At 47.5% G+C, this 13,683-nt stretch overlaps 1 protein-coding gene across 3 annotated transcripts in view; it reads left to right on the top strand.

The window, feature by feature from the left end:
* The window catches only part of abl1 (ABL proto-oncogene 1, non-receptor tyrosine kinase), a 79,938-nt gene extending 68,491 nt beyond the window's left edge, over positions 1-11,447 (top strand). For all 3 annotated transcript variants that reach the window (XM_062959031.1, XM_062959030.1, XM_062959032.1), the window contains exons 8-11: positions 1,897-2,049; positions 2,151-2,240; positions 2,927-3,091; positions 5,730-11,447. In XM_062959031.1, coding sequence (XP_062815101.1) covers positions 1,897-2,049; positions 2,151-2,240; positions 2,927-3,091; positions 5,730-7,330 — 2,009 coding nt within the window. In that variant the 3' untranslated portion in view covers positions 7,331-11,447. The remainder of the gene's footprint in view (positions 1-1,896; positions 2,050-2,150; positions 2,241-2,926; positions 3,092-5,729) is intronic.
* The last annotated feature ends 2,236 nt before the right edge of the window (positions 11,448-13,683 follow it).

Genomic DNA, 13,683 nt, shown 5'->3' on the forward strand with positions numbered 1-13,683 from the left:
GGGTTTTCTGTATGCGAGGCAGGTGCTCCGCTACTGAACTGTGGCCGTCCGTATTGTGAACATATGCGCCTGTTATGCAAATGGGCATAGATTTGGGTGCCCAGAATCTGGGTTTGCTAATCATTCCGAAGCAACACATTTTTCCCTCTTTGCGTTCTCTATTTATCACTTTCTCGTTTGTTCGCTCTTCCCAGCCTCCTCAAGTTGTAACTGGTCGTTCGATGTGTAGATCCCAGTCCCAGTATCTCAGGGCTGTGGGGCGGGAGGTGGGGGTTGAATTCCATCGATCTATCTATATATATAAAAGGGTAATGACATTTTGGCCTAGGACAAAACAACAAAACTACACATCCCAGAAACACTAAACTTGGCAGCACAACCCCTCATCCGTGCCTCTACGTTCATACAACAAAAAGCTCCAGCTACTCCAGAAAACGGCCAGGCTTTGAGACTGCAAGGCTATTCACTGCTATTCCACCTGGCCAACAAAGGATTCCCATAAGCCACAGCAACGTGTGGCCGGGCAAAGCTTATATATATATATATATATCTATATCTATATCTATATCTATATCTATATCTATATCTATCTGTATGTATATTCCTCGGATATAAAAGTAATTTATAAAAGAAAGAAGGGGAACATAGAAAGAAAAAGAAAAAAAAACAACCCTTTTATATATATAGATATAGATACACATACAGTCTCACTTATCCAACACTCGCTTATCCAACACATTTTTGTAGTCAATGTTTTCAATACATCATCATATTTTGGTGCTAAATTGGTAAATACAGTCATTATTACGTAGCATTACTGCCTATCAAACTACTTTTTCTGCCAAATTTGTTGTATAACATGATGTTTTGGTGCTTAATTTGTAAAATCATAACCTAATTTGGTGTTTAATAGGCTTCTCCTTAATCTCTCCTTATTATCCAACATATTCGCTTATCCAACGTTCTGCCAGCCCGTTTATGTTGGATAAGTGAGACTCTACTGTATATATTTTCTACATCTATATAATGTTTATCTATGTTTATCTATTTTTTATGTGCATCTAAAACCATAAATAATTTAATAATTTAATAATAAATATTTTTTTTAAAAAAAAATGCTAATCAAGGTGGCTAATTATAGCATTCATACCTGCCGCACCGAGACTATTAATTGCTGTTCAAACTGGCCAACCAAGGATTCTGCAAGGTAGAAAGCGGCCAGGCTTGCAAGCAGCAAGGCTATTCAGTGCTATTCAACCTATGTATTGAAAACATTGACTCAAAAAATGTGTTGGATAATCCAGAATGTTGGATAAGTGAGACTCTACTGTATATTAACATTCACTGATAAAATGAAGGAAAGTGAGAGGGCGAATAGGAGCAAAGGTGTGCGAGTGTGTGTATTTTTCATTTTTGGGAAGTGAAATTTATCTGTGTTGTCGAAGGCTTTCATGGCCAGGATCACAGGGTTGTTGTGTGTCTTTCGGGCTGTGTGGCCATGTTCCAGAAGCATTCTCTCCTGACGTTTCGCCCACATCTATGGCAGGCATCCTCAGAGGTTGTGAGGATACCTGCCATAGATGTGGGCGAAACGTCAGGAGAGAATGCTTCTGGAACATGGCCACACAGCCCGAAAGACACACAACAACCCTGAAATTTATCTGATTTGTAGCGGTCGAGGTTTCCATTAATCGGCTGTGACGTCTATTAATTGTGCCTTTAACGGGACGTGAAGGGCCTCGAGGCGTTCAGGTTGGAGACGAACGAGCACATCAACGGAAAATTAGGCTAATTCCGAGCTGTCATGTCTCGGAAGGATTGATGAAGAGGTTCCTCTCCTTTAACGTCTCCACAGCCTTGAAACACCCCGAGCACCCCCTTGTCTTTCTTTTTCAGCCTTCGGCGTCCTGCTTTGGGAAATCGCGACCTACGGCATGTCCCCTTACCCTGGGATCGACCTCTCGCAGGTCTATGAGCTCCTGGAGAAAGACTACCGCATGGAACGGCCCGAGGGCTGTCCGGAGAAGGTCTACGAACTGATGAGAGCATGTAAGGATCCTTTGGAGGCCAGAAGGACCTCCTTCCAAGGGTGGCCGGGACTGAAATGACACTCAAGCCTTGCGGTTCCTAACACACCCCTGTCTTTCCAGGCTGGCAGTGGAGCCCCTCTGACAGGCCTTCGTTTGCCGAAATCCACCAAGCTTTTGAAACCATGTTCCAAGAATCCAGCATCTCCGAAGGTACGTGTTCTCGCCCGTAATTCTTGCTCTGTGGGAAGCGAGATAAGTGCTTTGTTTTCCGCATGGTTGCTCCAATCTGCATAACCCCACGCACCGTTTTCTTCCCCCTTATAATGGGAAGCTTATCTTATCTTCTTTTTTTTTTTCCTCTTGGGTAAGTCAAGGCAGGGGTTGAGAACTCAAGATCAGTGAGCATCAATCTCTAATACGTTGAAAGAGAGGCTGAGCGAGAAAGGGAAACTGAGCTGGGAAAATCCTGGAAAAATCCTCTACTTGAATTCATAGAATCATAATAATAATAATAATAATAATAATAATTATTATTATTATTATTATTATTATTGTAATATCCTACTCGACAGATGCAACTGTCTTTTGAGCTGCTTAGGCGGGCTGGCTTCGAACTCATGACCTCTCAGTTAGTAGTGATTTATTGCAGACCATCCACTTGTGACACTGAGCCCTTGATGGTAGTACTTCCTCATTCTTTCCGCACGCTGCTGGAGGTTTTTTTATGGTGTCGTGAATTAGTTAAATTAGCCTCCCCGCATAAAGCGGTACCTAAATTTCCTACTCGACAGATGCAACTGTCTTTCGAGCTGGCTTTGAACTCATGGCCTCTCGGCATGTTCCCTGCCTTGGCTTTGGATCTTGCTGAATGTTTGTTTTCACCCTCTCCTTTCCAGAGGTGGAGAAAGAGCTGGGCAAGAAAGGCATGAGGAGCGTGGTGAACACGTTCCTGCAGGCTCCGGAGCTGCCGACCAAGACACGGACGTCCAGGAGAGCGACTGAGTCCAAAGAGGCCAACGAGGGCTTGGAGGCAGCGGCCACGAAAACTCTGGGCGAGTGCGGTACGTTTCGGGTCTGGTCTCCGTTCTAATCGCGAGGCCGGACAAAAAAGCATTTTCCTCCGGCATGAAATTGCCTGGATGTTATTAGGTTCCTTTCATCGGGGTATTTTAATCTAATGATTTTATCTTATATTGCTGCTATAGTCTCCCCCATCTGTGAAGTTGATTGAATGGCATTGGTGGTTGTTTGATATTATTACTTTTATTACCTTTGTTTTAACTTCTGTTTTATCATCTTCACGTGTTTTAAACTGTGTATATTGTTAATGCATTTGCGCTGTTACTTTGTAACATTGTGAGTTCCCACGGGGAGATGGTGCCGGGGTATAAATAAAGTTTTATTATTATTATTATTATTATTATAGGGGCACAGTGCGTTAAAGCGCTGAGCTGCTGAACTTGCGGACCAAAAGGTGCCAGGTTCAAATCCCGGGAGCGGAATGAGCGCCCACTGTTAGCCCCAGCTCCTGCCATCCTAGCAGTTTGAAATCATGCAAAATGTGAGTAGATCAATAGGTACCGCTCCGGCGGGAAGGTAACGGCGCTCCATGCCGGCATGCCAGTGGCCACATGATCTTGGAGGTGTCTACGGATAACGCCGGCTCTTTGGCTTAGAAATGGACATGAGCACCAACCCCCAGAGTGTGAGTAGATCAATAGGTACTGCTCTGGCGGGAAGGTAGCGGTGCTCCGTGCAGTCATGCCAGTGGCCACATGACCTTGGAGGTGTCTACGGACAACGCCGGCTCTTTGGCTTAGAAATGGAGATGAGCACCAACCCCCAGAGTGTGAGTAGATCAATAGGTACTGCTCTGGCGGGAAGGTAGCGGTGCTCCGTGCAGTCATGCCAGTGGCCACATGACCTTGGAGGTGTCTACGGACAACGCCGGCTCTTTGGCTTAGAAATGGAGATGAGCACCAACCCCCAGAGTGTGAGTAGATCAATAGGTACTGCTCTGGCGGGAAGGTAGCGGTGCTCCATGCAGTCATGCCAGTGGCCACATGACCTTGGAGGTGTCTACGGACAACGCCGGCTCTTTGGCTTAGAAATGGAGATGAGCACCAACCCCCAGAGTGTGAGTAGATCAATAGGTACTGCTCTGGCGGGAAGGTAGCGGTGCTCCATGCAGTCATGCCAGTGGCCACATGACCTTGGAGGTGTCTACGGACAACGCCGGCTCTTTGGCTTAGAAATGGAGATGAGCACCAACCCCCAGAGTGTGAGTAGATCAATAGGTACTGCTCTGGCGGGAAGGTAGCGGTGCTCCATGCAGTCATGCCAGTGGCCACATGACCTTGGAGGTGTCTACGGACAACGCCGGCTCTTTGGCTTAGAAATGGAGATGAGCACCAACCCCCAGAGTCAGACATGACTGGACTTAACGTCAGAGAAAACCTTTACCTATTATTGTGTGCTTGCCCTTAGGTGAACTTCCCTTTTGCAACACGGGAGATCATCAAACCAATGTACCTTAATAAGGGTTATTGACATAATTTATGCAAAGCACTCTGAATGCTTTTAAAAAAGAAGGGGAAATTGGAGAATAAATACCAAATCTTGTTATTACAGCAAGCATGAACGGAGCGAGTGCCGTGAGCTGCATTGCAAATGGGGTGAAAGGCAGGGTGGGTTTGAGCCCAGGAAAGTGATGTTCTCTCCGTCTCTCCTTTTTATGACTCTTTTTATCGATGTTGATGTTTTATTGTTGATCGATTTGCTTATTGTTTTGCATCTGCTTTTATACTGTTGTGTCTGGGCATGGCCCCTTGTAAGCCGCCCCGAGTCCCTTCGGGGAGATGGGGCGGCGTATAAGAATAAAGTTATTATTATTATTATTGACACAACGACGTTGTATGACACAGCAAACAAGGTAGATAGGCTGGATTTGGTATCACAAAATCACAAGTCGAACACTTCCCAAGTGTCTAGGACTGTGTGATGTATTTTTGGATGATGCGTGCAGATCCCAGCAGGGTGGCCTTTTGCAGTTGGCAGATGGTGATTTTGTCAATGTCTATTGTTTCCAAATGCCGGCTGAGATCTTTTGGCACGGCACCCAGTGTGCCCATCACCACCGGGACCACCTGCACTGGTTTCTGTCAGAGTCTTTGCAGTTCAATCTTGAGGTCCTGATAGCGGCTGAGTTTTTCCTGTTGTTTTTCGTCAATGTGACTGTCACCTGGGATGGCAACATCAATGATCCAAACCTTGTTCTTTTCCACAACTGTGATGTCTGGTGTGTTGTGTTCCAGAACTTTGTCAGTCTGGATTCGGATGTCCCACAGTACCTTTGCATGTTCATTTTCCACGACCTTTGCTGGTTTGTGATCTTTTCTTTGCTGCTGGGAGGTGGGACTTGAGGCATAAGTTCCAATGGATCATTTGGGCCACATAGTTGTGCCTCTGTTTGTAGTCTGTCTGTGCGATTTTCTTACAGCAGCTGAGGATATGATCAATGGTTTCGTCAGCTTCCTTGCACAGTCTGCATTTTGGGTCATCAGCTGATTTTTTGATCTTGGCCTTAATTGCATTTGTTCTGATGGCTTGCTCCTGGAATAAGAATAAATTTATTATTATTATTATTATTATTATTATTATTATTATTAATTTATTATTAATTTATTTTTTCCCCAACAGAGCCTGTGGAGCACGATCCGGCCGTTTCGCCCTTGCTGCCCCGGAAGGAGCGCGTCGCTGCGGACGCCGGTTTGAACGAAGACGACCGCTTGCTCCCCAAAGACAAGAAGACCAACCTTTTCAGTGCCCTGATCAAGAAGAAGAAGAAGATGGCCCCCACGCCGCCCAAGCGCAGCAGCTCCTTCCGGGAAGCGGACAGCCACCTGGACCGGAAGGACGACGGCAAGGAGGCTTTGCTGGCGCCCCCCGCGGAGGCCGAGGACCGGTCCCGCTTCCAGGGCAACGAGACCGGCATGGCCAACGGAACGGTGGGACTGCTCTCGCCTCACCTCTGGAAGAAGTCCGTCCCCGCGTCCGGTAGTCGACTGGCGGCTGGGGAAGACGAGAACAGCGTGAACTCTTCTGCCTCGTCCTCCAGCAAGCGCTTCCTCCGGTCGTGTTCGGCCTCCTGCGTCCCCCACGGAGCCAAGGACACCGAGTGGAAGTCGGTCACGCTGCCCCGGAACATGCAGTCCGTGGGCCGGCAGTTCGATTCCTCCACCTTTGGTGGCCACAAAAGCGAGAAGCCTGCCCTGCCTCGGAAGCGGGCCAACGAAGCAAAGCCGGATCCGGTCGCAGCCAGGGGGACGGTGACCCCGCCGCCCCGGGTGCTCAAGAAGAGCGATGAGCTTCCGCCCGAGGATGCGTCCAAGGATGCCGAGTCCAGCCCCGGCTCCAGCCCCCCAACCTTGACCCCCAAACTCAGCCGGAGGCAGCCCTTGGCCCCTCCATCCCAGAAGGAGGAGTCGGTGAAGTCCGGGGCGGCCTCGGAGCAGGCGGCCACCAAGGCGGGGCTGTTCCTGGGCATCGGCAAGGCCGAGGAGCCGCGGTTGAGGAAGATGAAGCAGCTGTCGGAGAAGGGGAAACTGTCCAAATTGAAGCCGGCGCCTCCCCCTCCGCTCTCCTCGGCTGCTTCTTCCATTGCAAAAACTAGCAAAGCGGGGCTCGGCTCTGACGTGACCGAGGGGTCCGTGGCCAAGGCTAAGCCGTCCCTCCCATCGGCAGACTCGGCCAACGTGGTGGAAGGGACGAAAAAGCCCGCCCCCAAGCTCTCGCCTTCCGCCAAGTCCCTCCTGATGACCACTGCCCCTTTATCGTCCTCTCCCTTTTCCGCCCCGTCTCTCTCCACCACGGTTGTGCCGAGCGTGGACTCCGCAGCCTCCACGGCCTTCATCCCCCTCATTTCCACCCGGGTTTCCCTGCGGAAGACCCGCCAGCCGCCGGAGAAGATCGCCAGCGGGGCCGTCACCAAGGACACCATCCTGGAGAGCGCGGAGACCCTGCGGACGGCCATCAGCCGGAACTCTGAGCAGATGGCCAGCCACAGCGCCGTGCTGGAGGCCGGCAAGAACCTCTACACCTTCTGCGCCGGTTTCGTGGACTGCATCCAGCAGATGCGCAACAAGTTTGCCTTCCGCGAGGCCATCAACAAACTGGAGAACAACCTCCGGGAGCTGCAGATCTGCCCCGCCACGGCCGGAGGCGGCGGCCCCGCGGCCACGCCGGACTTCAGCAAGCTGCTCGGTTCTGTGAAGGAAATCAGTGACCTCGTCCAGAGGTAGCAGAAGCCTCCGGAAGCCTGGACGGTTTGCCTTAAGCGCAGACGTTTTTGGTGCCTGAGATTCAAAAAGGAAATTGCACACCGGTGCAGCTTCGAGGAAGGACACTCCGCGGTGTTCTGCCGTGGCTTATCTTGCGGAAATGAGCACAAACTATGCCCTTCCTTCCGCCTTGTGTGCCTTTCCTTGGCGTGGATGTGGCCAGAGACTCCTTGAGAGACCACATTTCCCTCACTCCTTCCTTCCTCTTCCCTAAATCCCTCTCCTCTCCTCAAAAGCCTCTTATCTTTGGAGAGCGTTTGCCTCTGAGGGACTTTGCAAGCCTTCCAACGTCTTACTGCCTTTCTTTTTACAATGGCTATCCAGAAAGTACGTTACGTTTTGGAATTTAAAAAAAAAACCAAAGTATAGGATAAACCACTTACCATATGCAGTTGAAAGCCATACTGAAATAGTACATTTCAACATAGTCCTCATTCAGATTTGTTAATGTGGGATTTGTGTATTGGTAGTGTTTAAATGAAATTTGTGTCTTGCCTGTATTGCATACTGATTGCATCATCCAGAGTGTACCATAGTCTGGAAAGAGATTGTTACTGCTTACAGTAAGACTTGTATATAGTTTTACCAAAGTCTCTGGGTGTCACTTCATTTTGCGTTCCATTGATTCCATCCAACTACTGCTGCGCTACAAAATACTCTGACATTGGTTATGGGCCCAGATCCCAGTATCCTAGACTGGCCCTGATTCCAGACTGGTCTGGAGCTTGGAGTGGAGAAAAAGTTGGAGCTGCAAGTGTGACCAGAGGCTGGCAGGAAGGGAAGGGAAGCCTCAATGTTTTGATCTCTCTTCAGATCCCTTTGCTAAAGAAGCGAGAGCTGAGTTTTTCCTTGCTTCCTTTTGCATTCATTGTTCAGCCTGGCTGAGTTTCAGCGTTGCATTAACGCGGGTCACAGAGGCGGGAAAGTGTTGAGGGTATGAACTTTCCAAAGTCATTCCTCACTGTGATAAGTGCCTAAATCTGAATGAGGACTATGTTGAAATGTACTATTTCAGTGTGGCTTTCAACTGCATATCGTAAGTGGTTTATCCTATACTTTGTTCTTTTTTAATTCCAAAACGTAATGTACTTTCTGGATAGCCCTCGTAATATTGGATTCTTTTTGGAGCAAGCTTTATGCCGGACTCTGGCTTTGCCTGGTCAGCTTCTTTTTAGATTCCTCTTGTCGTCGTCCCCCCCAACCCTCAATTATATATTATTCTTAGGGCAATAGCCCTACCACATTTTGTCCATCACTATTCTCTCTGCCATCAACAAACACATCATTTGGACCTGGCCTAGGAATGGGGGGAAAGTATTTTGACAACACAGAACAGGAACTACCGTGTTTCCCCGAAAATAAGACAGTACTTTATATTTTTGCTCCCAAAGATGTGCTAGGTCTTATTTTTAGGGGATATCTTATTTTTCCATGAAGAAGAATTTGGTGTGATTTGGTTCAGTGGTTTTGTTGTTTACTCCCCAGGAAAAACGCACATTACATTTTTATATATATAGATTTCTTGTTACTACCATTATTTCCATGGACAACAATCTATGGTTTGTACATTGACCGATCCTGCATGCTCTGGTGTTCTTTTCGGCAGGCATGCTTCCAAACAAAACCTTTGCTAGGTCTTATATTTAGCAATTCAGCAAAACCTCTCCTATGTCTTATTTTCAGGGGATGTCTTATTTTTGGGGTACAAACGTACACACATATATTCATTTTTTTAATATATAGACTAGCTTGGGGACCCGGCGGTGCCTGGGTTATTTGAGAAAGGCGTTGTTTGCCTGTGTTCCAAGTTTAGTCTATATCCAATGTCAGCTGGGATCAGTGGGTGTGGGTGAACTACAATTCCCATATGCAAGGCCCATCATCCCCCTCCAAACAGTGCCAGGATGTAGAGTGGGTCATGGGAGCTCTGTGTGCCAAGTTTAGTACTGATTCGTCATTCGTAGGAGTTGCAGTGGTCTCGGGAAGTGAGTGAAAGTACTGAAAGTCCCATTATCCTTGGTATGTCCTCCCCCAAACTGCACCATTCGTGGATGTCTTATTTTCGGGGAAACAGGGTATAATAGAACCTGGACCATTTTCCTCTCCCCAGTCTCTGAACTGTTCCTGAGCTGAAACATTCCTGTTCTCCCTAAATTATTTTCGCGATTGGATCGTCAACCAGACCATTACTTACAGCAGAAATTACCAAAGGGTGTCAATACACAGCGATTGTGAAAAGGGGCTGGAAAGCTCCTGTGTGTCCAAAGTAGGAGAGCTTGCCTGTCGCCTCTCTGTGTGAGTTCTCCTCCTCCTCCCGGACCGTCCTTCCTCCTCCTACTTTGCAAACGGATTCGCTTCACTTCCCTTTTCATGGCCTTCGTGCCTTGTCTCTATTTTGAAACCATTTGGGATCCGATTCCCGGCAGCTAAAAGCCTCGGACCCATTGCCTTTCTTTGCTTACACAGAGCCTTGAATGAGGTTTGAAGGACGTGGCCTTTATCCTAAGTCGGATCCCCAAACTACAGCCCGCGGGCCACATGCGGCCCATCAAAGCCATTTATCCGTTCCCCAAAGCAGCAGCTCCTCCTCCGACGAGGAAGGCAAAGGAGAAGGAGGGAAAGGTGCGGGCCTTTCTCTCCTCCCTCGCTGCGTGTACACCTTTCCCGTGCGGTTCTCGACCATGGTGGAGGGACAGCTCTTCGTGGAGCCTCTCGACTTCTCCCTCTTGCAGCAGCTGCTGTGTCCGCCTTGCCTTGAATCCGAGCCCAGCAAACACAGCTCCAGCCTCCTCCCCAAATCCGGGTTAGTTGATCGATGAAGACGGGGAGAATCGGGACCCCGCTATCCCGATTGCATGGACAAGAGATCGAGTCCCCTTCCTACAAACAAAGGAAATTAATTTTCAAATGTGACTGGAAGTGTGAAAAGATAGTTACAAAGAGAGTTGAGGGAGTTTCAAGGAGACTTGCCATGAGTCGAATTCACAATCAATTGGAATCCCTGACTCCACGTGCGCTTTTCCAGCCACCGCTGCCAGCAAGGAAGGCACGAAAGGCCCTTGCTCCGTGTGCACCTTCCCCACTGCTGCCGCCGCCGAGGAAACCACATGCATCCCTCGCCTCGCGTGCACCTTTCCTGCTGCTGTCGCCGAGGAAGCCCAGCCCTCCAAGGTCTCGGGATAAAAGCCTTGTGACTTGAAGGTTGGGCTGCTGACCTGAAGGCTGCCAGGTTCGAATCCCACCCGGGGCGAGCGCGGATGAGCTCCCTCTGTCAGCTCCAGCTCCATGGATCCCTCGCCTCGCGTACACCTTTCCTGCTGCTGTCGCCTAGGAAGCCCGGCCCTCCAAGGTCTCGGGATAAAATCCTTGTGACTTGAAGGTTGGGCTGCTGACCTGAAGGCTGCCAGGTTCGAATCCCACCTGGGGAGAGTGTGGATGACATCAAAACACATCCGGGCAACGTCCTTGCAGACGGCCAATTCTCTCACTCCAGAAGCAACTCCAGTTGCTCCTGACATGGGGGGAAAAAAAACTGGTCCCCTATTGAAAAAGTTTGGGGAAAACAAAAACGCATTGGAATCTCTGAAAACAAAAAACGCATTGGAATCTCTTCCACACCGATTGAAACCCACCTCTCGACGTCCCTTGTCTTTGCCAAACCGCTGTCACTTCTTTCCCACGAAACGTAAAAGCACGACCACAGGTTGCCTTGGAAAACACACATGTTTAGCAAAATCCTCCCGAAAACACATCTCGCAAACCCTTTCCCCCCCGTTAGTGATATTTTGCGGACCATCCTTATCGTCGCCACTATCGTATACATTTATATCTCCATGTTACACACCACTTTTTGTAGAATTTCCCCTTTATTCCATTGTGTAGATAGCTGTTTCTCCTTTCACTTCTGTAATATCTGCCGGGCTTGGCCTTTACTCCTATCCCCAATATATGACTCTCCGGACTCCTCCTTTCGACGGCTTTTTCTTTCTCTGACTGTTGTGTTTGTTTTTTTTTTTAAAATGAAATAATTCCAGATTTTTCTTCCTTAGTATTTTTAAAAATAAATTGATGTCCAAGAGCGGTGTGTGCTTCTGTCAAACCATCTCTCTCTCTCTCTCTCTCTCGTTTTCCAATTTAGATAGGTAAACACACGCTCTCCGTTCTCTAAATGCACACACGGCGATAATACAATTGACCCTCCGGAATTCACCGATTCTGCCATCCACAGCTTGAAAATATTTTTAAATAATGCAAAAAGTAGGGCCTGGTTTTGCTGTTTTATTATGCCATGGTGTATAAGGGATTTGAGCACTTTGGGCCTCAGTAGTCAGAACAAACATGGTGTTATGAGTATATGGTGTGTGGAAACCAAAGTCTGAAATCATTGTTGTCTGTGAAAAGCTATGAGTTGTTGTGGGCAAGTCTTAAGACTTAAAAAGGAAGCCTTCTAAGCCTAAAAGAAGGCAATGGCAACCTCGGAATGAGTCTTGTCAAGCAAAGAATACCCTGAACGAGTGAGGTTATGGGTTGGTTGTCTTAAGAACAAAAAAATTACACTTACTGGTAGTTGTTTCTCCGTCTTAGCTGGATGCTGCTAGAGATGGGGAAGCCTTAGCATTGAACGGTTGTGTTGTTAAAGCACGAAGTATGGAACCCTGCGCAGACGGGAGAGTCTTAGCATTGAACGGTTGTGTTGTTAAAGTACGAAGTATGGAACCCTGCGCAGACGGAGAAGCCTTAGCATTGAACGGTTGTGTTGTTAAAGGGCGAAGTATGGAACCCTGCGCAGACGGAGAAGCCTTAGCATTGAACGGTTGTGTTGTTAAAGGGCGAAGTATGGAACCCTGCGCAGACGGAGAAGCCTTAGCATTGAACGGTTGTGTTGTTAATGTGCGAAGTATGGAACCCTGCGCAGAAGGGGAAGCCTTAGCATTGAACGGTTGTGTTGTTAAAGTGCGAAGTATGGAACCCTGACGACTTAAGCAATGTGCAGTCACTGAATTCTTGACTACAGAAGGTGTCACCTCAAAGGAGATTCCTCAGAGAATGCAAGCTGTTTATGAGGATTGTGTGGATGTGAGTATTGTGCGTCATTAGGCGAGTAATTTTAAAGATCTGACTTGCGTGACAAACAAAGAGTTTGTGACAGCAACCACCGAGTTCCACAAGCAAAAGGTTGACAGATTGATTCAGGACAATAGTCGTATCATTCAGAGAGAAATTTCAAGCATAATTGTCATTTCACAAGAACGTGTGGGTCACATTATTGCTTTGCTTGGCTATCGGATGAAGAGAGAACTGTGAGACGCTGGTTGCGGAAACCGAGTGTCGACTTCTTCTATGACGGCTTCAGAAAACTCGTTCATTGTTGGCAGAATTGTATCCAATTGTTTGGTGATGATGTGGGAAAGTGAACAGTGGTACAGTAGAGTCTCACTTATCCAACATAAACGGGCTGGCAGAATGTTGGATAAGCGAATATGTTGGATAATAAGGAGGCATTAAGGAAAAGCCTATTAAACATCAAATTAGGTTATGATTTTACAAATTAAGCACCAAAGCATCATGTTATACAACAAATTTGACAGAAAAAGTAGTTCAGTACACAGTAATGCTATGTAGTAATTCCTGTATTTACGAATTTAGCGCCAAAATATCATGATATATTGAAAACATTGACTACAAAAATGCATTGGATAATCCAGAACATTGGATAAGCGAGTCTTGGATAAGTGAGACTCTACTGTAGTTAAAGAGCACATTCTAAGGATTGGGGTTGTTGTATGTTTTCCGGGCTGTATGGCCATGTTCTAGAAGCATTCTCTCCTGACGTTTCGCCCACATCTATGGCAGGCATCCTCAGAGGTTGTGAGGTATTATTTCTAAGGATTATTTTTGCGTTTGATGTATTAAAATACTCCCATCCAAACCCAAGTCCCGAAGGTGGAGGCATTACTTTTCGTTCAACCCTCGTAACTATGACAAGAGAGATTTTTCTTGAGAGGAAGAAGATGGATTTGGGACAAAGCCACAGTTGGTTTGGGGGACTCAACGCAGCCGAATACCGTGGGAGTTGATTTAACAGACCAATGCCTTTCGGAGTGTGATTGCTCCAATTTTCAGGGTTATTGAGCATGAATGTGAAATAAGGGGAGAAAATAGTGATGGTGTCCGGAGAGGGTGGAAAATAGTGATGTTTACTGTCAAGCAGGTCTTTCAATGCCAACCCTAGAATGTGGAAAGAAAACAACTTCAGCTTCTCGATGGACAACTTGTAGAAAAGAGAGCAAATGGGGAAGGAGAATGCTGTTATT

This window comes from Anolis carolinensis, unplaced genomic scaffold (assembly GCF_035594765.1).
Source record: "Anolis carolinensis isolate JA03-04 unplaced genomic scaffold, rAnoCar3.1.pri scaffold_7, whole genome shotgun sequence".
In the NCBI taxonomy this organism is placed as follows: Eukaryota; Metazoa; Chordata; class Lepidosauria; order Squamata; family Dactyloidae; genus Anolis; species Anolis carolinensis.